Raw genomic sequence first — 27,124 nt, forward strand, 5'->3', positions numbered from 1 at the left:
ACTAAATGGGCACACCAGCCCAGGGCCAAGGATGAGAAGGCAGTAGGGGATAGGAAAGCTGGTAATGGGGAACCCAAAGTTGAGAAGGGGAGAGTTGTTAACATGTCATGGGGTTGGCAACCAATGTCAGAAAACAATATGTGTATTAATTGTTTAATGAGAAACTAACTTGCTCTGTAAACCTTCATCTAAAGCACTATACATATACATATACATACATATATATATATATATATATATATATAGAAAAGACATCCGTGTATTCTCAAGGAGAAAGACAGTTATGTACAAAACTAACTAGAGAACAAGAGACATTGGAAAAGCAAAGCACTATAGGAATTCAGGAGAATTTAGGAAGGGTTCTTGGAAGAAGTGGTAGCTGAACTGGGCTTTACAGGATAAGAAACTGGAGAAGAAAGACATCGAAAATTGGGGATGGAAGTCAACAAGATAATACATGTGAAGGCACTTTGAAAACTGTTGAATGAATGGCAGTATAAAGAATTAATATTATTTCAGATCAGAGGAAGGGGCAGGGTTCCAGGGCAGGGAGAATCTTTTTGGTGGGAACTAAGGAAGGCCAGAGGGGGAAGGTGGTCCAAGGAGCCTGGAGGTTGCCAACATGACTGTAGTCAAAATGGGTACGGAGGACTCTTGTTGAAAGGGTTAGCTAGAGACACCATTCTGAGCTGGTAAAATTTGTGTCTTCAGAGCCACTCACTTGTCCTGCCAACACCCTTGTTTCTCTTCTAGGAAACTTCTCTGCTTCCTTCACCCTGCTCTGGGTTCTCCTGGCATCACAGGCTGGTCCGGAAACTTCATTCACACTTGGGTCTCTGGAACTTGTAATTCTAAAATGGATGGCCAATTGTCATCATAAGATGGGGAGCCCGAGGCCCAGAGAAGAGAAAGAATTTGTTGAAGAACACACAGCAAATCTGAGGGAGAATCAAGACAAGACCCAGGTCTCTGAACTCCAAGACTTGGTGCATTAGATTCATGCTTCACAAACCTACTATTGCTGTTGTTAAATTCCAGGGGCCTGCTCCCAAATCTCCAGGGTGTGGGGCAGAAAGCTACATTTTTAACAAGTGCCCCTGATAAGTCTGACTCTGCCAGCCCAGCCCTAAGCATTTGGGAAGGCCCATCTTGGACCCTTTGCCCTAAGTGGGGCATGGAACCTACTGGGCTAAGGGTAGTGGTGGTGCTGATGCTCCTGGGTCCTGATCTGGACTTTTCATGATCCACCAGCTGTGGCTCAGAACATGGCCCTAAAATGGAAAGAGCACTGTAATGAGAGCCCAGAGAGATGAGTACAGGTCCCAGAAGAACCACTTATAGTAACTTTACTTCCTTCAGCCTGTTGCCTCATATTTCCACTGGAGATCATGGGCCTAGGTCACAATATCAGAGAGTTGGCCCGTGATATAATTCAGTCCTATAGAAATGTTGTATTGGGTATACATGACAATTAAAAAAAAAATTAAAGCCACTTCTGGCTTGGCCTACCTACACTGCCACATGCCAAAAGTGGACTAGAGTTGAGAAGTCACTACTCCCTTTATATAGAGTACATGCTGTTTGGTTTGCCACAGTCCCCACAAGTCCCTGTTGCATTTCTCCTGGCAGACTTCAGTGTGTGTTTGCTACCTTCCTGGCCCCTGTAGGTATTTGGGTTTGAGATTCGGGATTAGCATGTCACAAACGTCCTTTCTACTTCTCCCATTCTATGAGTCCAAAGTCAACCCAACTGTCTCTCACCGGCTCAAAAGTTAATCATCAGCTTCTTCTTATGTAAATGAGAAGAGGAAAGTCTCACTTGGCCAATTCCCTCAGAAAATCTTGGTCTAATGCTATTCTTCACTGACCCTGTGCCCTGCGTCTACCTGCTCAACATTTGCCTACTAACTAGAAGTCCTTTCTTCCTCCTGATTGAAGCTCTCTGAGACTAGCAGTGGCTGTGGATGTCCAGGGAGCTCAGGGAGGCCAGCCAGATGAGTGGAAATTGGGGGCACCCAGGCCAGACCCTGATCTGGGCTGTTTGGGTCCTTGAAGCTGCCACCAAGGGTGAGACACCTGGTAGGAAAGGAGGATTCTCAGAAGACGGGGGAGGGGGAGTTACTCTTTGGAGGATTTTCCACCGATTACACATATTGATGGAAATGAACTTATTTCTCAGAGGTCTCTGAGGGCCCGTGGAGGGCAACTGACCAATGTCCTGGTGTTGCTGAGGGTCTCAGGGACAGAGCCTCCTTCTTTGGCAAGTAGAGAATGGAAGACTCTTGTCCTGCCTTTGGGCTGCACACATTCTGCAAGGGGCTTGCAGAGTACTCTGTCCTGACTGGGGAGGGTGTGGAATGGAGCCTGTGCTGCAGATACATGACTTTCATCACTGAAATGATATTAAAACAGGTAGCGCCAGAACACCTGCATCCTGCTAAGTAAATAGCAGGGCAGTTTCCTTCTCAAGTTTCCATAGTATATATGGAAACTGAGAAGCATGGCTGAGTTTAGTCTCCCAAAGTATCATCTTCATACCCGTGGAGGTGGATGAGATGATTTCAGGTGGCATCTGGATGAGAATTTTTTATTTAAATTAATGTATATTTGATCATGGAGTCCCTGGGTATTGCAAATGGTAAATGCTAGACTACTAGCCAAAAAGTTGGCAGTTTGAACCCACCCCGAGGTGCCTCGGAAGACAGGCCTGGTGATCTGCTTTCAAAACTCACGGCCTTCAAAACCCTATGGAGCTAATTGATCATGTCTTTGTACTGACCCTTAAAACAACTAATAAGATACCAATTATGAAAAGAAAAAAAGAAACTATAGAGTAGTTCTACTCAGCACACGTAGGGGTGCAATGAGTCAGAATCAACTTGACAGCAACTAACAACAACATATTTATTCAGGTATATTTATTTTAATGTGTATTTAAAAGCATATACCTAACTCATCAAAACCACAATTCTATAGATGTTATTGCTTCAGATTCCTCTAGGAATCCTAAGGGAGTTTTTTAAAATTTGATATTAAGAAAAATTAAGAGTCAATGATATAGCTGATGCACAGATATGTCAACAGTTGTGCTGGTGGGTATGAAATTGATGGATATGTGGGAAATTAAAGGCCAAATGAGTTTGTGGGGTCCTAAGATCCATAGGGAACCCTGGTCGCATAGTGATTAAGAGCTTGGCTGTTAACCAAAAGATTGACAGTTCAAATCCACCAGCCGATCCTTGGAAACCCTATCGAGCAGTTCTACTCTGTCCTATAGGGTTGCTATGAGTCAGCACTGGGGTTTTTTTGGTTTTTGGAAGATCTACAGAGCCTGGCATGTATCAGTCCTATAGAAAGAGAAAGCTCTATGCAGGAAATACTCAGCAGAAAGGAGGTGGGTTCCTGGGTTAGCTGGAGAAAATTTTGTGGTTTGGTACTGGGCTCCTAGGAGAAACTAAGTTGGTATTTACTGATGGAGGTGACTTCTAAGGCAATCTTGAAGGAAGCAGTGTACATGGACTCACTGAGATGGTATCCACATAATTCCTATTGCATAGCCTCTGGGTGGAGAAAGAGTACCCCCCCACTTGGCTGACTCCCTGTCTTTTCCAAGCCAACTCCTGATTCCTCCCCATCTGTTCCCTCAGGGCTAGCTGCCGATGCACCATCCAGGAACACCAGTCTCGGATGGGTCCGGGGAAAGCAAGTCACTGTGCTGGGAAGCCCCATGCCTGTGAACGTGTTCCTTGGGGTCCCTTTTGCTGCACCCCCTCTAGGACCCCTGCGATTTGCCACTCCACAGCCAGCATTGCCCTGGGAAGACTTCCGAGATGCCACCTCCTACCCTAACTTGTAAGACCAGGCTTGGCCCCATGGGTAGGCTAGGAGACTATGAGCTGGGGGCAGAGCCCTGAGAGGCAACGAGGGTCATGCTGCCCAGTGGGAAAGGGGAGGATGGGTAGGGGTCGGGTGGAGGAGGAGGAGGGCTACAGAAGTGGCAAATGCTTCAATAATCTCATGGTTCCCAAATGAGCTGATCCCTAGAATTGTTGGAGGCACTGTTAAAACTATGCAGTTTCCCTGGGCTCTGGTCTGGACTTCCTGAATCTGAACCTCCAGAGCTGGGTCCAGGAAACGATATTATCTGACACTTCTCTAGGGATTTTGAGGACCAACCAGGTTTAGGCAGTACAGTAACAGGGTTATTGGGACTTTGGGTTTGAAGCGACTCTCTAGGTGTTTCTGTGTGACCTCAGGCTTGCACCTCCACTGTCAGACTGGCTAAGGGTTTTAGAGGGAAGAACGACACTATAGGGATTTTAGTCCAAAGTAAAGAAGAACATTCTAGCAGTCAAAACTGTGCCTAATACAATGCCTGGTCCATAGGGGAAACTCCATAAATGTATGCCTGAATGTGTCTTTGTGGCAGAGGTGGCCTGGGAGGTAAGGAGCTCCCAGTAACTGGGCATTTTCAAGCTTAGATGGGCAACTAATTATCAGGTTAATTGTGGAGGGACCTCATGCATTGAATGGGAGGTGAAACTTAAAAATCTGCAAGAACCTTCCAACACTTTAGATTCTGTGAAGCCCTCAGGTTGGACCACCGCAGTTCCTGGCACTGGGGTCCCAGGCAGGAGGACTACCCGGGGGCCAAGGAGCTCCCTAAGCCATAGAAGATGATGCCATGTGGCCCAGGGACTGAGTACACTAAGTTGAAACTCATTTGTTCATTCATTCAGTCATTCAATTCATTTATTCATTCAACTAATATTCACTGAGCATCAACTCAATATTGGGCTTTCTATCAGGCCCTGGGGGACACCACAGTGAATTAATCAGGGCCGTCCTCAAGGAGCTTGCAGTTTGTTGATGAGGACGGCATAAAAGGTAATGGACAATTAAAATATAGGGAGACAAGGGCAAAACTTAGGGGGTCAGAGAAGAGTGCTGGGATCAGCGAGAACCACCTAGTCTAGCCTTGAGCAGAGGTCGTGGATGGCTCCCTGACCTCAATTTCTGATGAAACAACGTACAAAGGGGCAAGAGGCATAAACACCAGTTAGGGGTATATTTGCAATGATGGTTACCTGCTGCCCATACTGCATACTGTCCTATTTAACAAAAAACCTAACATTAATCGAGCACTTAGTATAATAGAAATATGCACATATATAATCTCATTTAATTTTACTGTGTGTCAGACTCTGTGTTTGGAGGTATGCAGAGGTGACTGCTACAGAGTCCCGGACTTTTAGCTGCTCATAGTTGAGTTGAGGAGACTGATAGCTCTCATGTACAAGCCTAGAAGAAGTTCTAGGAAAGAACGCAAAGTGTGTGTGTCTCCAGAGAAGAGCTATGCTCTAACTGGAGAAATGTCACAGAGCTTCTTGGAGGAGGTGACACTTGGACCCAATTTGAAGGAAAGGGAAGACCATGAACAAACAGATAAGGGGAGAGAGCAGTCCAGGCAGAGGGAACAGCTTGAGCAGAGGCCTGGAGTATCCGTGCAGGTCAGCCTCAGTTCCTGGTAGGGAGACCTAGAAATGTTCCTTTGCTCCCCTGGAGGCAGAAGAGGGAGCCATGGGAGCAACGCCCTTGATAGTCAACCAGTGTCCTTCCCTCTACAGTCTGAGGAACAGTTGAGCCAGCTTGAGTCTTTATGTGTGTCTCTATTACGGTGGTGGATGTGGGCATGGACATGTGGGGGGGGTTAACAGTACATTATTCAGCAAGTTGTGATTTCCTACCCAGAAACCAGATCAAAGGGAATTATAGTTTTTAAATTTTTTTTAAATTTTATTTTCAGCAACCACCGAGGTTGGACATGATTGAACTTTTGTGGTAGTTGCTCTCCATATGCCTCTTCTGCTCAGGGTGGAGGAGACTGCTAGGCTTCCCCACTGTCATGAGAACTGGCCTCTCGCAGGCAAGTTCACTGACAGCAACTCTCCTTCCCCAAGGTGCCTCCAAAACCCGGAGTGGCTGATCTCAGATCAACGCTTGCTCAAGGTGCATTATCCCCAGTTCAGAGTGTCGGAAGACTGCCTGTACCTAAACATCTATGCGCCGGCCCACGCAGTTGTGGGCTCCAATCTCCCTGTAAGGCTGCCTGCGGTGCTTGAGCTCTGGCCAGCAGGCTCTTGGCCTGGGATCCAGGCAGGGTGGCTGGGTGCTTGGAATCAGACTTAGCTCTCTGTTGGGTGAAACGGAGACATAATCATTCGGTTTTTCTTTTCTTCTGATTGATTCTTCATTGCAGTGCCTTGACCTTTGATTTTTATTTGGATTTGTTTTTTCTCCTCTGTTGAGTATTTAATGATCTGAAAACTTTTAGAAAAGTCATTGCTTAAAAGGACTCTTTAAACTTTTTAATCTTAGAAATTCTTTTTTTTAAAAATAGGATAATTGCGTCCTTCAGTTTTTCTGTTTGCAAGTTAGATGGTAATAATGTTAAATATTTAATTTAAGAATGTAAATGACTCCTGTATATGGGAATAGGGGGAGGATATATCTTAGAATCTATTCTTTGACCACACCCTCCCCTCATTCTCTCTCCTCCATTCCCCTGTAATGGGAAACTCACTTGAATGTATCTTAACAGCAACATCTATTGAGCACTTACTATGTGCCAGGCAGAAAGCATTATCTCATTCAATCCCATATAACCCTGTGGAGTAAAGATTAATGGACCCATTCTACAGATAAGGAAGATTAGGTACAGGGAGAGTGTAAGTGACTTGCTCCATCTTGTTCACACAGTAAGTGGTAGATCCTGGTACCAAAGCCAGTGCTTTGCCAAAATTTCTTCTATTTCCTCAGTGGTTTCTTCTCTTTTCTTGCCCCAAGCATTGCAGTCTCTAATATGACCTTTTAAAAAAACAACTAAAGGGGTTTGTTATTAAGGGTATAAATAGTGCTAATACTATTTGAAGGAAACCTAGTGGTGCAGTGGTTAAAGTACTTGGCTGCTAACCAAAAGGTCGGCAGTTAGAACCCACCAGCCACTCTGTGGGAGAAAAGGTATGGCAGTCTGCTTTTGTAAAGATTTATAGCTTTGGAAACCCTATGGAGCAGTTCTACTCTGTCCTTTTGGGTCTCTATGAGTTGAAATTGACTCAGTGGCAATGGGTTTGGTTTTCGTTTAATGTTATTTGATAATGTTCTGTGTTCCCTGGTCCTAATTTTTCTAATCACTATAGTAAAGTTTCTACACTTGCTTTTCTCTAAAAAATAAAAATAAAAAATAAACCCGTTGCCTTAGAGTCAATTCTGACTCATAGCTACCCTATAGGACTGAGTAGAACTGCCCCATAGGGTTTCCAAGGAGCTGCTGGTGGATTCAAACTGCTTACCTTTTGGTTAGCAGCTGTAGTTCTTAACCATTGTGCCACCAGGGCTCCCTTCTTTCTACACCAGAAGAACAAACCTGTTGCTGTAAAGTCAATGCTGACTCACAGCGACCCTGTAGGACAGAGTAGAACTGCCCCATAGGGTTTCCAAGGAGCTGCTGGTGGATTCGAACTGCTGACCTCTTGGTTAGCAGTTGTAGCTCTTAACCACTTCAGTACCAGGGCTATAGGTGAGAAAAATCTCATATGTGATTTACAATTATTTCCATCTTCTTGTGGTCAGAGGTTTATTGAGTACTTGAAATGTTCTGACATTGTTCTATGAACTTTAGATGTATAATCTGGTTCATATCTCATGATAACCTCATAAGATAGATACTTTCATCCTTCACATCTCCTAGATGAGAAAAACAAGCCTCAGAGAGTTTAAGTAATCTATGTAAGGTCACACAGCTAGTCCATGGCAGAGCCGGGGATCAAACCCAGGCATTTGGACGCCAGAGTCTACATGCTGCCTTCTTCAAAAAACAGAACCTTCTAACCCCGTTTGGAAAGGAAAGTGGAACGTTTACATTTCACTGAAGGAAGTGTGTGCCAACATGCATGGGGAAGGGATGTGGGTGCCTGGCAGACTGATTGGAGAATTCCTCTTTCCTCCTTAGGTCATGGTGTGGTTCCCTGGGGGTGCTTTCCAGACAGGCTCAGCCTCCATCTTTGACGGGTCTGCCTTGGCTGCTTATGAAGACGTGCTTGTTGTGACCACCCAGTACCGGCTAGGAATACTTGGCTTCTTCAAGTGAGTCTCCTCAAGTGTCTGACACCCTGACCCCTGAAGGGCAGCTGTGTGACAGCCATAGAGGATTCAGTGCCCAGCAACCTAAGGAGGAATGAACCTTCAGTAATGTTGAAAAAAATTTCCCCAGGTTAGTTAAGTAATTTTAGCAGCCAGAACAGGTAAACTACCAAATCGTATGGCCTTAACACAATATAAACATCTCTTTCTCACTCGTGTAAAGTACAGCTGGGTGCTCCTGATTGACAGGCATCCTTCCACATGGTCAGTCAGAGACGCAGGCCACTTCCATCTTGTGACTCTGCCCTCCTCTAGAAGCAGGATCCTCTGCATTTAGCCAGCAGGTGGAGAGAGCATGGAGCATCACGTGAGGGAGGATTTTCTGGCCAGCCTGGAGGTGGCGCTCATCAATTCTGTTCATATACCATTGGCAGAACTCAGACACATCCAACTCCAAGGGAGACAGGGAAATGGAGAGCAGCTATGTGTCCTGGAACAGAAGGAAACAGACTGTGTGAGCCTTTAGCAGTCTCTGCCATAGAGCCCACCCCAAGGCTCCAAAAATGCCGACTTGAGAATGATCACTCCATTACATCACTGACATTCCTCTAATAATATCTGGCATGTACTGGGTGCTCATTATGTGTTTTCTATGCATTATTTCAACTCAGCCTCAAAATTATCTCTTGAGAAATGTACTGTTATTATCCCCATTTTAGAGTTGAGAAAATTGAGGCATAGAGAGGTTAAGCAACTTCCCCAAGGTCACGAAACAGTGCTGGGTCTCTAGACCACTTCCATTATCCTGCCTAAAACATAGCAGAAGTCCCAAGTCCTGGTTTGAGCACAACGTGATCAAAGAGGAGTAGCGAGAGGTGGAGCCACAATTGTGTTTGGAGGCACTGACAAAGACTATGGGGAAGGCAGCGATGATTCAAACATGAAGTCTACCCTCAAGAGGCTCACAGTCTAGTGGAGGAGATAATGCAGGGACACACGTATCCATGCTACCAGGAAGGGCATGCTTAATACTCTGAGACTGAGAGGCAATGAGCCGTGGGCCGTGGGAACAAAGAAGAGAGCTGCAAGGAATCAAGGTGGCTTCACAAGCGAGGTGGCCCTCGAGTTGCGCCTTAGATTTGGTTGGGTTTGGGGAGGAGATGTTGGAGAGAGTGTGCTAGGCAGAGGGTACTGCTTAAGCAAAGGCTAGGAAGCTAGAAAGGAATATAGCAGCATGTGGGGCCGGAGTAGTATTTGCCAGCTGTGCTTGGAGCCATTAGCACTGGGAGGTGGCCCTGGGGCTGCAGGGAAGGCAAAGGAGGCCAAGAGGTGTGCCCTGGCTAGAGCAATTTCTACTTTTAGCTGTTTTACAAATTGGGATTCTGCATAAGATTCCTTTGGCAAGAAGGTTTCCAAAACTTTGTTTATAATGTCTGGGTTTGAGCATAGGAAGATGAGGATACAGCAGGAGATGGGTGTAGAAAGGCAGGGAGATACCTGATTGGGAAAGGCCTACAATGCCAGGCCACACGTGGAGTTTGAGCTTTATCCAACAAAGACTGAGGAATCCAGGAGTGCCCTGCTCAGAGCAGTGTAGCAAGAAGCTCACTCCAGAGCAGAGTGGAGGCTGGGCTAGAGGGGTGCAGGCTGCAGATGGGGAGTCCAGTTGGGAGGCTACTGCCATGGTCTTGATGCCAATAGGATCTTCAGCTCAGGCGGCTGAAGCAGGGAGTTGGTTGAGTGACAAGATCCATTGCCTAACATGTACATGGCCCTTATTGTGGGCCTGGTGCTGTCAATCTTTACAACCAGCCTGGGAACAGACACTATTATTATTCGCATTTAAGACATGAGAAAATTGATGCAAAGCACGTTAAGTGACTTGCCCAAAGCTACCCAGATACTAAGTGGCCGGGCTATAAATCCAGTGCCAAAGGCTGAGATCTTACCTGTTAGACTATAGTTCTTCTCAGGAGAAATAGAAATAGAGGAATGGGAGCCATTATGGGGGTAAAGTTGGCAGGGCTTGGCTCCTGACCAGACATGGAGGTCATGGAGAGAGAAGGTGGAGTCAGAACCAGTCCCGGGGTCACTGACAGAGAAAAGGAACCAACTAAGGGGCAGTTGGGGAGGACTGGCTTCTCAGGGGGAACACTCATCTCCTGGGACCCGTGGGCTTAGAGGAGCCTATGAACATCCTGAAATTGCATGTGCAATACTGTATGTGCTTTTTCCTGTGATGAGGGGTCATAGCTTACATCGAGTTCTCAAAGAAACTGAAATCCCCGCAAAGGGTGAGGACTAAGCCCAGTTTTCCTAGCTCCTCCAGGCCTGCAACTCTCAGCTCCTTCTCAGCGGGCAGTGACACCTGCCCTGACACTTGCCCACAGTCTCTGCCTTGAGCCCCCTGGGCTGCGGGCAGCAGATGGTGGCCTACTGAGAATTCTCATCGTGCCTCTTGCCCCCAGCACAGGGGACCAGCATGCTTTGGGGAACTGGGCCTTCATGGACCAGGTGGCTGCCCTAACCTGGATCCAGGAGAACATCGAGTTCTTTGGCGGGAATCCAGGCTCCGTGACCATCTTCGGCGAGTCAGCGGGAGCAATCAGTGTTTCCAGCCTTGTGAGTTCTGGGGGAGGTAAAAAAAAAAAAAAAAAATGAGGGCAATGAATCACTCACATTTGACAGGTGCTTTCATGTTGAACAGGAGCCCTGGTGGTGCAGTGATTGAGAGCTTGGCTGCTAACCAAAAGGCTGGCGATTCGAATCTACCAGGTGCTCCTTGGAAACCCTGTGGGGCAGTTCTACTCTGTCCTATAGGGTCGCTATGAGTCGGAATCAACTGGACGGCAACAAGTTTCATGTTGAACAAACACTTCTGTACACATTGTCTCCCTTGAGCCTCACAAATACATCATGAGTTAGAGGCTCAGTCTCTTTTTATGAACAAGGCAGCCACCATCGAGGGAGTTTAAATGAGTCATCTAAGATCACATAAGGAGTAGTAACTTGAGTAAAAACCCCTTATATTTGTAGATGATGAGGGTGGCGCATGACCGGGCAGTGTTTCGTTCTGTTGTACATAGGGTCGATATGAGTCAGAACCACCTCAATGGCACCTAACAACAACAACACCAACAACAACATATTTGTAGAGTAGAAGCCCTTGGAATCCAATTACCAAGACTGGTAATTAGTAGTTTAATAGAAAAACCTCGGTTAAAGCATTAAAGAAAAAAGGATGCATATAAATGTTTTAACTAAAGACATAAAATGTACATTCTCCATTGATGGTTTGATATAGGACCTTATCTTATCAGAGTTGGCCTGTTGATTCTAGGTCTGACACAGGCTCTCTTGCACAAGCCACCTTCAGAATTCACCACCCTCAAATTGTGGTTTCAGTTTCTTTACAGTGATCACGAATTGCTAAATACCTGCAAAGCAGTGTGACAGCAGCACATGTCTGGAGTTTTATACTTTTCCCTCAAATATTTTATTCTTATCTTGGCCACACCCAGTTTTACAGCATTTTTTTTTAGATACTTGCATATATCAGTTTTTTTCTGCAAATAATTTTATTTTCTTTTTATTGATTCACATAGTTCATTCAATTATGTGATTACAATAGCAAGGGCAACTGAAAAAATAGGTTTGGAAGCAAATATACCTGACTTTCAGTAATAAAATAGTGGGAACAGAAATTGGTGGTACTAGAAAATGGCCTGCTGGCTCTGAGTGCTCAGCATTTCCTGGGCAAAAGTTAACATATATTACAGAAGGCAATGGAGAGACTCAGTTAATCCCAGAAGTCAGTTAGTGGAGGTGGGTTAAGAGAGCTTCTGCTGTACAGCACTTGACAATATATGAAGTATTTTTATATCTTCAAAACAATCTTATGCATAAGGTGGATTATGTTAACCCAATTTTATGTATATGATAATGGCCACCATTTCTTCAGTGCTTATTATTGACTAGGCACTGTATGAAGCCTTCTATGTTCATTACTTCCCTTACTCCTTATAACAACCCTGTGATGTGGGCTCAATTATTATTCCAGTTTCACAGGGGTGTAAACTGATGCTTAGAAAAATTAAGCAACTTGCCTGAGGTTACCCAGCTAGTAAATGAAGGAACTAGAACTCATGCCAGCATGTTTGACTGCCAAGTTCATGAGGGCCTAGAGCTCAGAGAGGTTATTAACTTACCCAAGCCTTCATAGCTAGACCTTGCATGTCAAACCAGGGATTCTTCCTCTAAGGTTAGGGCTCTTAAGGGGGCTTCCTGGGAAGCTTTGTTGGAAGAAGGACGAGTGGTATGTGTGTTGAGTGGGGAGTCCTCTGGATAACTTTTCCTGAGTTTCCTGTGTTCTCTCTCCAGGTTCTGTCCCCCATGGCCAATGGCTTATTCCACAAAGCCATCATGGAGAGTGGGGTGGCCATCATCCCTTACATGAAGGCCTCTGATAATGAGAGGAACCAAGATGTAGGTATATTGTTAACACCTCTCAGTTTTCTTCTCCCTCGTCAGGAGAGAGTGTGATCAGGAGTCTAGAGATTGTCTATCTCCTTTTTACCCCATGCTTGGCTTTCCTCACTGACCATGCCCCAAGAACCTAATACTCGGCTTGCTCCCGCATGGAAGATCTGGTTCAACAGGAAATGGGTCCAGCTATACAATGCAAAACAGCTGGGGTATGTGTGTGTGTGTGTGTGTGTGTGTGCGTGTTATAGTTTTTCATGTAACCCATTATTTTTCACTTGTGATATATAACTCAGTTCCCTGTGTTATATATAGCTCATCTCCTGTACCTACTCTACTCCACAAGGAATGGCTTCCTAGAGTGCGGTGTCAAGAAAGATTCTGACTCTGTCACCAGCTCAGTGGGAAAGAACACTGTGACTGATGACTGTTGGCTGGCATGGGATTTTGTGGGGGAGGTGGGGAATATGTCCCAGATATTTGTTATGTATCATTTTGTCTTATCTTTCTCCTAGATAGTGAGGATCTACTTAATGTGTATTAGGCAACTATGAATGCTCGCTGATTGAATGAGCTGATTCATTCAATGCATATTGATTAAGCTCTGGGCTGTGGAGCCATCTCCTGCATATTATTAATTTTAGTGGTACATCTTCTTCAACACCTTACAGAAAAAAACAACCTGCACCAAGAGCAGAAGCATAGATTTATAAAATTGTAAAAATACCCTCAATACACAGGGAACATTGATTATGGTAACATTATACATAAAGGTACTTTTAGTTGGTGCATATATTCATTCATTCACCACACACTTATTGAGTGCCTATTGTTTTCCCAGGTCAATGATAGGATCGGTGGGTTTACAAGTGGAAATTGCAGATCCTAAACTCAAGGAGAGTATAATCTTTTTATTACAAGGATTTTTAACCTAGAATCCATGGATAGGTTTGGGAAGTGGTCCTTGAACTCCTTACAATTGTATGCAGAATCTACGTGCTTCTGCATTTTCCTCGTGAGGGGTCTTCTATAGCTTTCATTGAATTCTCAGAACATTCATGAGCCCAGAAGATTAAAGACCGTCACTTTAGGGGGACAAGTCTACACATGTGGAAGGTTCAACTACAGGGCAAGAAGGTGTTCAGTAAAAGGCTAGGTAAGGAAGGGAATCATGGGGTGATAGGACATTAGAGGAGCAAGGATTCACGGGGACTGCGGTAGTCTGAAAGGATGTCCTGGAGGAGGTGGAATATGAGCCTTAAAGAATGAGTGGAATTGCTATAGAGACAGAAAGAAGGTGTCCAGGGCATTCTAGGCATGGGGTGGGCAGTGGGGCTGGAGCAGAGCTGACCAGCTGAGACTCTGATCTGGAGCTATGTCTCAATAGCAATTAAGGAGCTAGCCAAGCTGCTTCTCACTCTCAGGGGTTCTCCATGCGTTTCTCCATTGAACATCCAAGGTTGAATTGCTTGGCTCCACAGGACCTAGTGCCAGCGGAGCCAAGGTCACAGGACTGGTCTTTCTGTGGCCCGGGAATATTGACTCCATTCCATGGCCACAGATTGACAGTCCTCTGCCACCAGGTCTGGAGTTTGCTAACGTCAGGCATGAGAGTAAGCGTGATGCAGTGACAACCTGTCCTCACTACCATTCCCTCAATGTGTACGTTCCATTACAGGCACATGAGGATGGGGAAGGGCAGCAGATTGGACTTCACATGTGAAGGATGAGCCTGTGGCTGGGTTAAGGACTCTTTGCAACTTTCCTTTTCCTGAATGCTTTCAGTGCAATGCTCTGACTTCATCTTTCTCTGGAATAGTTGCAGTTCCTTGCGCGTATCTGTGGTTGCAACACTTCAGACTCTGTCCGCCTGCTGCAATGCCTGAGGGCAAAATCCTCAGAGGAGCTGCTGAGCCTCAGTCAGGTGAAGAGGGAGAGGGGAGTTTTGGGGTAGGGTTGCCCTTTTAATGGAGTGGTGGGCTTTTTCTGTTGGAAAAAAATCTTACCACCCTATTACTTTCTTTGATCTCAGACTTGGAAAAGAGAGGGATTGGGGATTTATGGCAATGGCTATAAAAAAAAAAAAATGTGGGCTATAAAACCCTGATAGGCAATCTAAGGAACTTTAGTGGGGCAGGGGTGCTACTTATCCTGGAGAAATCCAGCAAAATGCTAGGGTTTTCTCTAAGTCATTGAAGGCATCCTTGGGAAGAGAGAGCATACTTGTTCCATGTGCCTACGGAAGCTGAAGTCAAGGCCAAGCTGGAAGATCTATTAGGAAGCCATTTTGAATTGGTATAACTGAGAACTTTCTTAAAACCTAAGTTGTCTGAAAGAGGACTGGGCTTCTTTAGAAGGTTGTGAGATACCCACTTCTGCAGGTATTCAAGCAAAGTCTAGATGACCACTGACAAACTTTCAATCATCGGGTGGTTAATTGGACTGGGTGCTCTTTTATGTCCCTGAATATACCATGGATGACCAAAAGAACAAACAAATCTGTCTCAGAAAAAGTACAGCCAGAATGCTGTTTAGAAGCGAGGATGGCGAGACTTTGTCTCACATACTTTGAACACGTTATCAGGAGGGATCAGTCCCTGGAGAAAGACATCATGCTTGGTAAAGTAGAGGGTCAGTGAAAAAGAGGAAGACCCTTAACAAGATGGATTGACACAGTGACTGCAACAATGAGCTCAAGCACTACAACGATTGTGAGGATGGCGCAGGACCAGGCAGTGTTTCGTTCTGTTGTACATAGGGTCACTATGAGTTGGAACTGACTTGACGGCACTGAACAACAATCTCGAGAGCCTTTGAGAGTGTTTGAAAAAGCTAGGCCATTGTCTGTCAGATTCCAACGTTTATTAAATAGTTATTTGGCATGTAATGAGAATCTGCTATGAGCCAGACATGATGCCAGTGCCAGAGTCCGTGAAGATGGATAGTAAGTCCTTGGCTTGATGTAGCATGAAAGCTCTTTCGTATGCTCTTTTCTATCCCCACACCCAAAACAGAAACCTAAAAAAAAAAAATCATTAGAGCCAAGTGTTGCTTTTCTGAGACCCAATAAATCCAGCCATATTCAAGGCAAAGTATTCTCTGGAAGATATCTCAGGAGAGTGTTCACACTGATCCCTACTATCCTGGCCACCCCCCACCCCCATCATTTTGCCCATTGAATTTGGCCAGTTGTTCTCAAACTTGAGTTTGAGAATCACCTGGAGGGATTGTTAAAATAAGTTTTCTGGGCTGCATCCCTAGAGTTTCTGATTCAGTAGGCCTGGAGTGGGGTCTGAGAATTTACATTGCTAGCAAGTTCCCAGGTGATACTGATGCTGCTGGTCTGGGACCCACACTTTGAGAACCATTGCTCTAGGTCACTATTTTTCTTTGGTAGATTATTATTATTACCCATTCAGAAGATGAGGAAACAGGTCCAGAAAAGTTGAGTCCTCTTGCCCATGTAAGTGGCAGGGCTGGCCAAGCATTGATGAGTTCAGCTGGGCCAACAATGGTTTATTTTTCCTCTCCTAGTGAGTTTCGATCACTGCTAGACTGAGTGAGCTCAGCTTGGCTAGGACCAGGGGACAGTAGTTTTTGTGAACAGCAACAGCTGCTGATTTTTCTTCTCTTCTCAATTTCAGAAAACAAAGTCTTTCACTCGGGTGACTGATGGTCATTTCTTTCTTGACAATCCTCTAGACTTACTGATTCAAAAAGAATTTAATCCAATTCCTTCCATCATCGGAGTCAATAACCACGAATGTGGTTACATGCTGCCCATGGTAAGAATCCCGGCTGTCCTCCCTGCTACCCAGTAAGATGTGACTATCTTTTCTCTCTCTGAAAGGGGGTAACTGAGGACTGGGGGGAGCTACAGAGAGTGTCTTCCCTGAAACTCATACAGGTTTATGGTGAAAGAAGCAACTACATAAAAAGGTAAGAGAGGATTTGCTGATAAAAATGCATTTGATTTTTATCAAAGGTATTACAAATGATTGTTTCCAATAAAAACAGTTACTACTTCAAAGAAGAAATTCAAATAGGTTTGGGAAATGTCAGTCCTTTAAGCTTTCATGTCCAGCCATGGTCCTGATTTTTTGACTTCCAATGCTCTGTAATATTGTACAAGTTGCAAAATTACTAAATCATTTTATTCATTCAACAAGTATTCCCTGAGCACTTACTATATGCTCTACACTCTTCTAGAAACCAAGGATTCAACAGTCCATAAGACACATGCTTCCAGCTTTCTGTGTGCTTACATCCTCAGGGGGAGAGACAGATGAAATGCAAGGTTGAAAAGATGATTCACGGGAGTGAGAAATGCTATGAAGGACATAAACTTGGCTTCTTTAGTAGGAGAAGGGAGGGTGAGGAAAGGCTTCTCTGATTAGAGATCATTTGAGTTGAGACTTGAATACCGAGAAAAACAAAAAACCAGTTGCTGTCGAGTCAATCCTGACTCATGATGACCCCATATGTGTCAGAGTAGAACTATGCTCCATAGTTGAATGCACTTGCATCTAACAACTTTTCAGTTAGCAGCCAAACACGTTAGCCATGTGCACCACCCAGGGACTCTGAATGCTGAGAAGGAGCCGTGATTTCTTGACCCTAGGGTTTAGGAAAACCCTCCCCATTTGAAATAAACTTTTCATCTCTCCTCAGAAGAGTGGGGGATACAAATTCACAATACCGTCAAAGCTCAGTTATCTAGACCAACCTCTTCATTTTAAACTGGAGGAGATAACTTTAAGAAAGAAAAGAGGTTTGTAAAGTTACAAGGAGTCCCTGTGTTCTCCACTACCAGCCTTGCCACCTCACGGGCTGACGCTGCCACTGCTGGCTTCTTAGAGGCCCTCATTGCAAAGGTCTTAAGAAGGACAACGAGCTTCTAGTTCCAAGATTTTGTGGTCTCTCTTTGAGCTTGGTGTCAAAGCCAAGATGGGGCCTTTCCACAGGGTGGCCCTTGGGCTCCATAGACCATAGATATGATAGGGGACTGGGGCCTTTTATCAAATGTAAGAAAGAGACCAACCTGCCGAGGGTGCTCCTACACATGGCAGTCTGGGGCAGAATAGGTTCCTGCTGCTCCCTCCCCTCCCCTGTGACAGACAGGTTTGCCTCTTGACGACCAGATCTGCTCACAGAGGATGCCCTGCTTCTCTCCACAGAAGATGGTTCCTGAGATCTTCGGGGGCTCCAATAAGTCTCTCATATTCCGGTTGATACATACATTCTTGGTGAGTGAGCTTGGGTGACTGTGATTCCCAGAGATTTGCTCATCTAACAAACATCCCTGGGCCACACTCTTGGAGTATAGACATTCCTTTCCTCATTCATTCATTCACTCATTCAATAGACCTTACTAAGTTCAGACTCACAATGCATTAGCCACATTCCAAAACCTAAAGAGCTCTGAAAACTGAAAGATTTTTTTGTAACCTAAGTGGCCACCAAACATGATCTATACTGTTATGTGACCATTAGCCTTTCATGTCTATTTATTTATCTCACTATTCATATTTCTTGGTGGACACATTAAGACGGGTGCTGCCCTAGGCCTCGCTGAGCATGTTACATACTATGCAGCATCTGTACTGAATGATCTACAATCTGAAAAGTTCTGAATTCCGAAGCACACCTGGGACTGGGGATTTCACCATGTGCCAGCCATGCACCATGCTGGGTGCTACCAAGTCCAAGGACCAACACTTACTTAAATCATTTATTTGTTCATTCACTGAATAAATACATCATTAACAGGTTTTACTCTGCACATTCGAATATAGAGGTGGGTTCCTTTCCTTCCTTTCTGCCCTTTTCCATAAACACTCAGTGTGTGCTCTGTGCCAGGTGCACGTCCCTCATTTACTCATTAAACAAATGTTTATTGAGAGTCCACATGCCATTGCACTTCCCTAGGCTGCGGGTATGCAGTGATAAGCAGCTATTCTATTCTCCCTGTGCTTGAGGAACTTGTAGACTGTTGGGGTGGATGGAAAGGATGAGACACTTGGGTACAGTGTTAAATGAACCAGAGCAAAGTCCAAGCCCTGTGGGGCACTCAGGAGGGAGCAGGCAACTCACCTGTGGAGAAATGTCTTGGAGGATGAGAGCAGTTTGTCTTGCAGATGGAGGGGCACAGGTGAGAGGAGCCGGAGAAACTGAGGGGACCAGTTGAGAGCAGAGAGGTGTGAAGAGATCAGCTTAGAGGGTCAGCCACAGCAGGGGGGTTGCCTTGTTGCCTTATAGCCATTATAAGCTATGGAAGGAGGATAAACTTCATTCCAAGGGCTGGGAACTGATGGAGGGGTGATGTGATTCAATTTCCATTTTTGAAAGAGCTTTCTGGCTGCAAAGTGGGCCAGAGTGGAGGAAGGGGACCCCTCAGGCCCTGAGGCTTAGGGGGGATGTTTGATGCATGCTAGACGTATGAGGAGAACTGAGAGATGTTTCAGATATAAGTCGGACGGTGGACTCTCTCAGCCTGGATTGGAGATGACTTCATGGAGGAGGTGGTCATTGATCTGGGCCTTAGGGAAGGGGAATATTTGAATAGGAGGGCATTTCAGGTGGAGAAGGCATCTTGAGCCCAGTCCTGGGGTGGGAAGTAGGTTTTGCGGGGCATGTGGTGCAGGGGGAGTGGAAAGGCAGCAGATTCCCCTTGGGCCTGGTAGCATGTCAGGAGCTGCTTTTCAAACAGTGTGCAGTTCTTGGATGCAGAAGGCACGGCCTTGCTCCAGAACCCTAGGAGTCTGCACCATGACTATCCTATTGGGGCTCACCAGAGACTTCACATAGCTTCCTTATCCTCCTTGGCTCCTTCCAGCACTGTGCGGTCTGCTGGTCACACGGCCGAGCAGCCAGGCCCTGGCACTACAGCCTGACCCTACTGCAGGGCCCTCCCTCCCTTGCTCTGGGCCTCACTAAAAACCATCAACTTTCCAAGGACCCAGTAAATGAGTCAAAGCAGTACTCCCAGGTGTGGTAAATGCTGCCTCCAGATTCCAAAGAAGCTACCAAGGGCTGGGCCTCTGTCTTAGTGGGAGGGGATTGAGGGGCAACAATGTGTCCCAGCATTCCCCAGAGCCCCAGACCCCTAGAAACGTCACCCATGTGGCAGATGCCTGAATCTTCATGAAGTTTCCTTTCCACCCACTGGCATTTATGCCTGGGACAAGTTAAGGGAGACAAGCCTGGGAGACAGGCTGGTGCCAGGTTGAAGAAGGCATTGAATGCCGTGTTAAGGCACTTGGCGGTAGGCCACAGGAAGAAGTGACAGAACTGAAGACCTGCTTTGTGCCAGGCAGCGTGCTTTTCTCTTCACATCTCATGCAATCCTCTGAACAACCTATTTTTTTATAGATGAGGGAACTGAAGCTCCAAGAGACCAACTACCAGCTATTGTTGAGTCGATTCAGACTCATGGTGTTTCGGAATAGAATTGCACCCCATCAGGTTTTCAATGGCTGTGACCTTTTGGAAGTGGATCACCAGGTCTTTCTTCCAAGGTGCCTGTGGGTGGGTTCGAACCACCAACCATTCTGTTAGTTGCCAAGCACTTAATGGTTTGCACCACTCAGGGATTCCAAGAGACCAACTAGCTTAGGTAAAGCAACAAAGGAGTGGAGTTAGTACTGGAACCCAGGAACAGGGCCAGCTTCATGGGTGTGAGACCTGTGCTGTCGCAAAGGGCCTCACAATTGGAAGGGTCCCCTGCTTGATTTAATGCTCTGCAGTCACCACCTTGAAAGTCTTACTAATTTTGAACAAGGGGCCCTGTGTTTTCACTTTGCCTTGAACCCCACACTTCTGCTCAGAGGTGACTGTTTCTGGAACACAGTAGGAATGCTGTGTGTACTATGACTAGGGGCATGGGATTTGGAGGCAAATAGACTTTTGAAGAATCATGGTTCCATCAGTTTAAACGAACCACTTCACCACTCTAAGCCTCAGTTTCCTCATCTGTGAAATGGGGTTAATCTTGATACCTGTATCGTAGGGTTGCTGTGCAGATTAAAGGAGGCAACACACACAAAGCCCTCAGAATCATGGCCAGTGCTTAATGTGTTGGCTGCTGTTGTTGATCTGGATCTTCTGTGACTATGATTTTTTTTTTTTTAACAGCACATCCCCAGGGAGTATTTGTACCTTCCCACTGAAGAATACTTCAGGAGGAAGGACTCCGTAGTTGAAATCCGAAACAGTTTTCTGGACTTGCTTGGCGATGTGTTCTTTGTGGTCCCTGGGCTGGTCACAGCTCAGTACCACAGGGGTGAGTCTGAACACCTCCCCCAGGGCCTTGGTGAGGCTGGTGGCCATAGGGAGCCATGCTGTCTGTTCACTGGCCACCTGCTCCGCCCCTCTGCTCCCTCACTGAGGATTCCCAAGGATATCTTGTCCAGCACCTTGGCCCTAACCTAGTGACGCTGACTTGCAGCTTTTCTGCCTTTCAGAGTTGGAGGATATTGATCCGTTCTTGTTCTTTCCTTTCCTTCAGGACAGTGTAGATAACTCCCACCTTCCTATGATTTTCTGGGGCCCATCCCTGCCTAGTTACCTAGTGCTTCTGTAACAAAAAATACCACGAGTGGGTGGCTTTAAAGAACAGAAATTTATTTTCTCACAGTTCTGGAGGCTAAAAGTCCAAATCAGGGTCCCGGCTGTGTTGATTCCTTCTGTGGGCCTGTCTCCTAGTTTCTAGTGTCTGCTGGCAATCCTTGACATTCCGTTGCTTGTAGCCAATCCTCACATGGTATCTGTCTTCCCCATTGTGTGTGTCTCTGTGTCCATTCTGCTCTTTTTATAAGACACCACTCGGAAGTGATCAGGTAGGACCCACCTTACCCCAGTATAACCTCATTAACGTAACAAAAGAAAATCCCTATTTCCAAACAGGGTCATATTTACAGGTACAGAGGTTAGGATTCCAACATCTCTTTTGGGGAGGATACAATTTAATTAATAGTAATCCTTCAGATTCCTTTCTCTCTGGAGATGTCTTTACAAACATCTTAGTTGTAAGGAGTAGTGGGGGAATGAAGAAAGAGATGACTTGTGGAGACACAAACCTCGTTTTTTTCTCTCTCCCTCTCTCTCCTTCTGTTCTCTCTCTTCCTTTCCTTTCAAAGAGTATTTATCAAGGGTCTACTATGTGCCTGGCACCATTCTAGGTTCTGTTTGTCTCCAGAGGGTTGAATAGGGTCAATGAGAGGAAGTCATAAAGGGGCAGATCTTAGCTCAGTATGAAGGCCTTTTCTGAGTAATAGGACTATTGTTCCCTCAGGATGCCCTGAGAAGTAATGAGCTCCCTGTCACTAGGGGTGTGAGGGCTGCTGTAGCAGGAAATTCCAGCCTCCAATGGGAAGGGAGAAATTAGCTTGGTTTAGGTCGCCTCTTGCCTCTCAGCTGCCCTGGCCGTGGATCTATGAGTCCAGGGCTAGATGGGTGGGGATGCAGGGCCGGCCCCAGCTCTGTCCTGTGTGTGTACCTGACCGAGGCCCTCTCTTGACTTTCGTAAGATGCTGGTGCACCTGTCTACTTCTATGAGTTTCAGCACCGACCCCAGTGCTTTGAAGATACGAAGCCAGCTTTTGTCAAAGCCGACCACACTGATGAAATCCGCTTTGTCTTTGGAGGTGCCTTTCTGAATGGTGACGTTGTCATGTTCGGTAAGGAGCTTGCAGGAACATGGAACTTGGGAGGAGGTGAAAGGAGACAAATTCCCCACTGTGAACAGGAAGCCCTCCACCCAGCCCACCACTGTGCATGAGCCCAGAGGACTGACGGGTTGGGTTTATCCTCCTCCCGTGGTTTATAGATACAGCCTTTCTCCGGAAAAGGCACCCACTCTCATTTTTAGAAACCAAGATGAAACAGGTCTGCCAACATTGGTTTGATAAGTGTTTCTCTTTTTACTGAAGTCTCTGGGTGTGGGCACTTTGAGGCTCTCAAGCAATCTAATTGTTTTCCTAATGAGAACCCCTCTCTTCCTTCTTGCTGACCACTGGCCTTACCCTCTCTGCCTTTTTCAGAACTCCCAGATGTTACCACCATGGGGTTTAAAAGGTGGGGTTCACATTTTCACAATTCCAGCCCAAAGTGATCTGGATCCAGATAAAACACAAACTCGTTGCTATTGAGTCAATTCTGATTCATAACTACCCTATAGGACAGAGTAGAACGGCCCCATAGGGTTCCCAAGGCTGTAATCTTTCCGGAAGCAGACTGCCACATCTTTCTCCCAAGGAGTCGCTGGTGGGTTTGAACCACCAACCTTCTAGTTAGCAGCCAAGCACTTTAACCACTGCGCCACCAGGGTTCTCTTAAATTGCTGTTAAGACAAAAACACGTTGCTGTCAAGTTGATTCCAACTCACAGTGACTCTATAGGACAGGTCTGAACTGCCCCCTAGGGCTTCCAAAGCTGTAATCTTTAGGGGAGCAGTCTGCCACATCTTTCTCCTGAGGAGCAGCTGGTGGGTTCAAATGACCAACTTTCTGATTAGCAGCTCAGTGCTTTAACCAGTGAGCCACAAGGCCTCCTTCCTGGATCTGGATGATATAATGTAAATGCCATGAACTGTTACTAGGGATGTTAGCTCATTTATTTCTGAATGTATGACATGTTCAATGCTTAAAATTATAAGGCAATCAAATGAGATTATCAATAGAAAAAATTACAGGAACTACACACAGTAGATATCACTAAAATATTTCATTAAAAGGAATACACAATGCCAGTTCTTAACTAATGGCCTCTCTACAATGAGGACAGTGCCTCCTATAGAGCGTGTGCTTGTGCACTGTGGTTTATTTGTTATTTAATTTATTCATGCTCGTCTTTAAAATACAGACAATAGCAGAACCAGCTACCTCTCAAGTTGTCATAAGGATTAAATGAAACAATTCCCATAAAGCACACAGTGAAGGCTTAATAAATGTTACTATTATTATTGCTCATCAACTATTACTGAACTCTTATTATGGAATGAGCACATGGTCTCTGCAAACTGGAAAAAAAACCTGGAACATTTATATCAAAGGGTTAATTTTCTTGATATCTAGAGAGCTCCAAGAAATCAATGAGAAACCTCACAGAAAACTAGGTAATGGACCAAAAAAAAAAAAAAAAAACCAAAACCAGACAAACCCCTTGCTGTCAAGTCGATAGGATAGAGTAGAACTGCCCTACAGGGTTTCCAAGGAGCGACTGGTGGATTTGAACTGCCGACCTTTTGGTTAGCAGCCGAGCTCTTAACTATATGAGAAAGAAAACACAAGTGACTTTGAAACAAGAAAATCCACTTAATCTCACTCGTAACAAGAAAACTGCAAACTGAACTAGGCTGAGGAGTTGTTTTTTATCAATTAGATTGGGAAGAGCTTAATACATTCCAGCAGGTGTGGGGAAGCAGGCATTCTCATACATTAATGGCAAACTGTATCAAAATTTAAAATGCATGTAGTCTTTAACCAAGCAATTCCACTTCTAAGATTTGCTGCACGATTATACTTTCACATGTGCAAAATATATGTGCACATTAAAGCATTTGTTTTACCAGCATAAGATTGGAAACCACCTAAAGACCCACCAACAGAGTACTGGATAAATGACTTCTATAGTTATGTATTTATTATAAACATTTATATATAAACATAAATATATTTCTACTCATTTATATTTATAGAACAATAAATGTAAATAAATGGCAGCTTTAGAGGAAATAATGTGGAACTATCTTCTAGATACAATTTCAGTAACAAGAGCAAGATGTCCAATATACTATCAAGCGTGTAAAAAAGAGTCCATTTATATATTTGTACAAAGACAACATATCTTTAAGAGGGTATTCACAAAGCTGGTAATGATGGTTGTCTCTTAAGTTGGTAACTGGGTATCTGGAGCGAAGAGATGGAAGGGAAACTTATCTTCACTAGATATCCTTCCTGCAATTTGGATTTTGTACCTTCAGCAGGTGCTACCTTTTCAAATATTGAAATACAATAATTAATAGTTTGCAAAAGGGAGAGAGAGACACACACAGAGAGGGGTGTGGTCTCTGTCCCCAAGAAACCTACAGTCTCACTGGAGTGGTCTGAAAGTGCATTGGGTAGTCAAAGAAGACATGTGTTCAGCCTCCACCATTTGGAAGCAATGATTGCTTGAGTGAGTTCCTGTTGCCCTGAACCTCTGGAGGATCACTGTGAACAGCTGAATTTTGTGATTATCTCCTTCAGAAGGAGCCACACAAGAGGAGAAACTACTGAGCAGGAAGATAATGAAATACTGGGCTAACTTTGCTCGAACCGGGTAAGTGAACCTTTAGGTCTCCCCTCCACCAGTGTGTTTTAGGAGGAAAATCTCCCCAATTTCTGCTCTCACTTCCAGGAATCCCAACGGGGAAGGCTTGCCTTTGTGGCCGGCCTACAATTGGGCCGAGCAGTACCTGCAGCTGGATTTGAACATAAGGGTCGGGGAGAGACTGAAAGCACCAAAAGTGAAGTTTTGGATGAATACCCTACCCCTGATAATGTCTACTTCCGGAGCTCTCCTCAGTCCTCTTTCCTCCTTGATCTTCCTTTCTCTGTTCTTGCCTTTCCTTTTCTTTTTTACTCCTTGAGAAGTATCATTCTGTGATTTTAGATTTCCTTCTTCTGCAATTTCTCCCACAATCGTTAGCTTCATTCTAAGTTTGGCTTCTTTCTGTGGAGATCTTTGAAGAATAAGCTGCTTTAGCTGATGTTTTATAGAGGTAGGGATTATCCTTGTGGAATTCTTTTAACATAAAAAAATGCAGTTTGGCTTGGAAGGCTACCAGATTTCCTCAAAAAATCTGGAGGAGATTGATCTATTGGTTGGCATAATAATGATCTTGTTACTCATTTGAAATAAAATCAGAATGTAAAATATGTGCAGGGAACAGAATTCAATTCTGTGCTGAAAACTCTCCTTCCTCCTCCAGTATCCAAGATGGAGTAGACTTTCTACCAGAGAAGGTATCTGTGTGTGTTACCTAAAATAGGAGTCCTCCAACCCCAATCTAGGGGGTCTTCAACCATGAGCCAAGGATTTATGTCCTGAATATGAATGTTGCTGGACTTGAACTGGCTCTCATCTCTGGCTCAGTGAGATATGTGGAGGCTGGGGGTGCTGGGAAGCCTCCTTCTCAGCAATGGAAACCAGATGTCATCCAAGGTTGAGAACCCAAAAGTTGAATGCCAGGCAGCAAGGGACAGGTCAGAGACCCAAAGGGGAAATGAGGCTTTCCTAATGCATGTATCTCTGAGGTTGAGATTAATTCACCATTCAATACATCTGCATTGGGTGCCTGATATGTACAAAGCCTATGCTGGGCCCTGGGGAAACAGTGGTGAGCAAGCCATGGCCTCTACCATGTGGTAAGCAAACAGCTGAATATCTTATGATGTAAATTTGACAAATGTTAACTCAGGAAAAGTAAAGGGTTTTAAGAAAGTGAAACAGGGGCACCTAATTTAGATTAAAGTCTTAGGAGACTCTCTCTGGAGAAGTAGCATTTATGTTATGATGAATGAAAGTTAGCCAGATGATAGGTAGGAAGACTGTTGTACATAGCATCAGTCAAAGGATGGCTCTTACGTTTTCTCACCATATCCATGTTATTCATCAGGGTAATTAGTTTTCCTCTGTAATTGTTTCAAGACTATACACAATGTACACAGGAGGGTGTCTGAGGTGTCAGTAACTTTACGTTCATCTGGGTCAGACATCTCCAACTCATGGCCTGAATCTGGCCCCAGAATTGTTTTGTTTAGCTTATGCAATGTTAACAATGCTTTGGAATTCACTGACAGCTAATTTTAAAAATGGGGAAACAAAAAGCCATATTTTCAGCTTCTCCAAAAACAAACACAACCCGCCCCCCCCCAATAAAAAATATCTCAGAAGATCTGGCAACAGTGGGGCTGCATTCCCACATGGCAACAAGCACTCCTACTAGCCCATAAAACACCACTAAGCACATTAGGAGAAGGTACCTCTCTTAGGCTGGGTTCTCTAGAGAAGCAAAACCAGTAAAGCATACAAATATATATAGAGAAAAATTTATATTAAGGAAATAGCTCATGCAGTTGTAGAGGTTGAAACATGGATCGGGCTGGAGGCTTCTCCTGATTCGCTTAGCTGCAGGTGCTGGCGAACCCAAGACTGGCAAGTCCTAGAGCAGAGCTCTGGCTCACAAGCTGCAAAGACCGACGAATCCCAAGATTGGCACTCAAGACCACAGGTAAGCTGCTAGCTCAAGTCCCAAGAAGTGGAGGTCAGACAAACAGGAGTCAGCTACAGGATCCAGTGTGAGCAAAAGCCTGAGAGCCTTGTCAGAATGTCCACTTATATTCAACGCAGGCCACACCCCCAAGGATGCTCCTTTTCAACTGACTGGCTACTCACAGCAGATCCCAGCATGAAAGTGGTCACCTTAAATCAAAACTCACAATGGAAGTGATCACATCAT

General features: G+C 45.0%; 1 protein-coding gene across 2 annotated transcripts; it reads left to right on the top strand.

Moving 5' to 3' along the window:
* The first annotated feature begins 1,662 nt into the window (after positions 1-1,662).
* CES5A (carboxylesterase 5A) lies at positions 1,663-25,252 on the top strand. 2 transcript variants are annotated; one of them, XM_004371676.2, is made up of 13 exons: positions 1,663-2,067; positions 3,648-3,852; positions 5,961-6,099; positions 8,012-8,145; positions 10,611-10,764; positions 12,523-12,627; positions 14,444-14,548; positions 16,269-16,409; positions 17,802-17,870; positions 20,758-20,905; positions 22,152-22,301; positions 24,870-24,942; positions 25,021-25,252. In XM_004371676.2, the coding sequence occupies exons 1-13, from the start codon at positions 1,965-1,967 to the stop codon at positions 25,250-25,252; spliced, it is 1,758 nt and encodes a 585-aa protein (XP_004371733.2). In that variant the 5' UTR covers positions 1,663-1,964. The 2 variants fall into 2 exon arrangements, with proteins under 2 accessions (XP_004371733.2, XP_023582535.1); XM_023726767.1 differs by lacking the exon at positions 22,152-22,301.
* Positions 25,253-27,124: the final 1,872 nt, after the last annotated feature.

The sequence above is a fragment of the Trichechus manatus genome, unplaced genomic scaffold (assembly GCF_000243295.1).
Source record: "Trichechus manatus latirostris isolate Lorelei unplaced genomic scaffold, TriManLat1.0 scaffold00014, whole genome shotgun sequence".
Classification (NCBI taxonomy): Eukaryota; Metazoa; Chordata; class Mammalia; order Sirenia; family Trichechidae; genus Trichechus; species Trichechus manatus.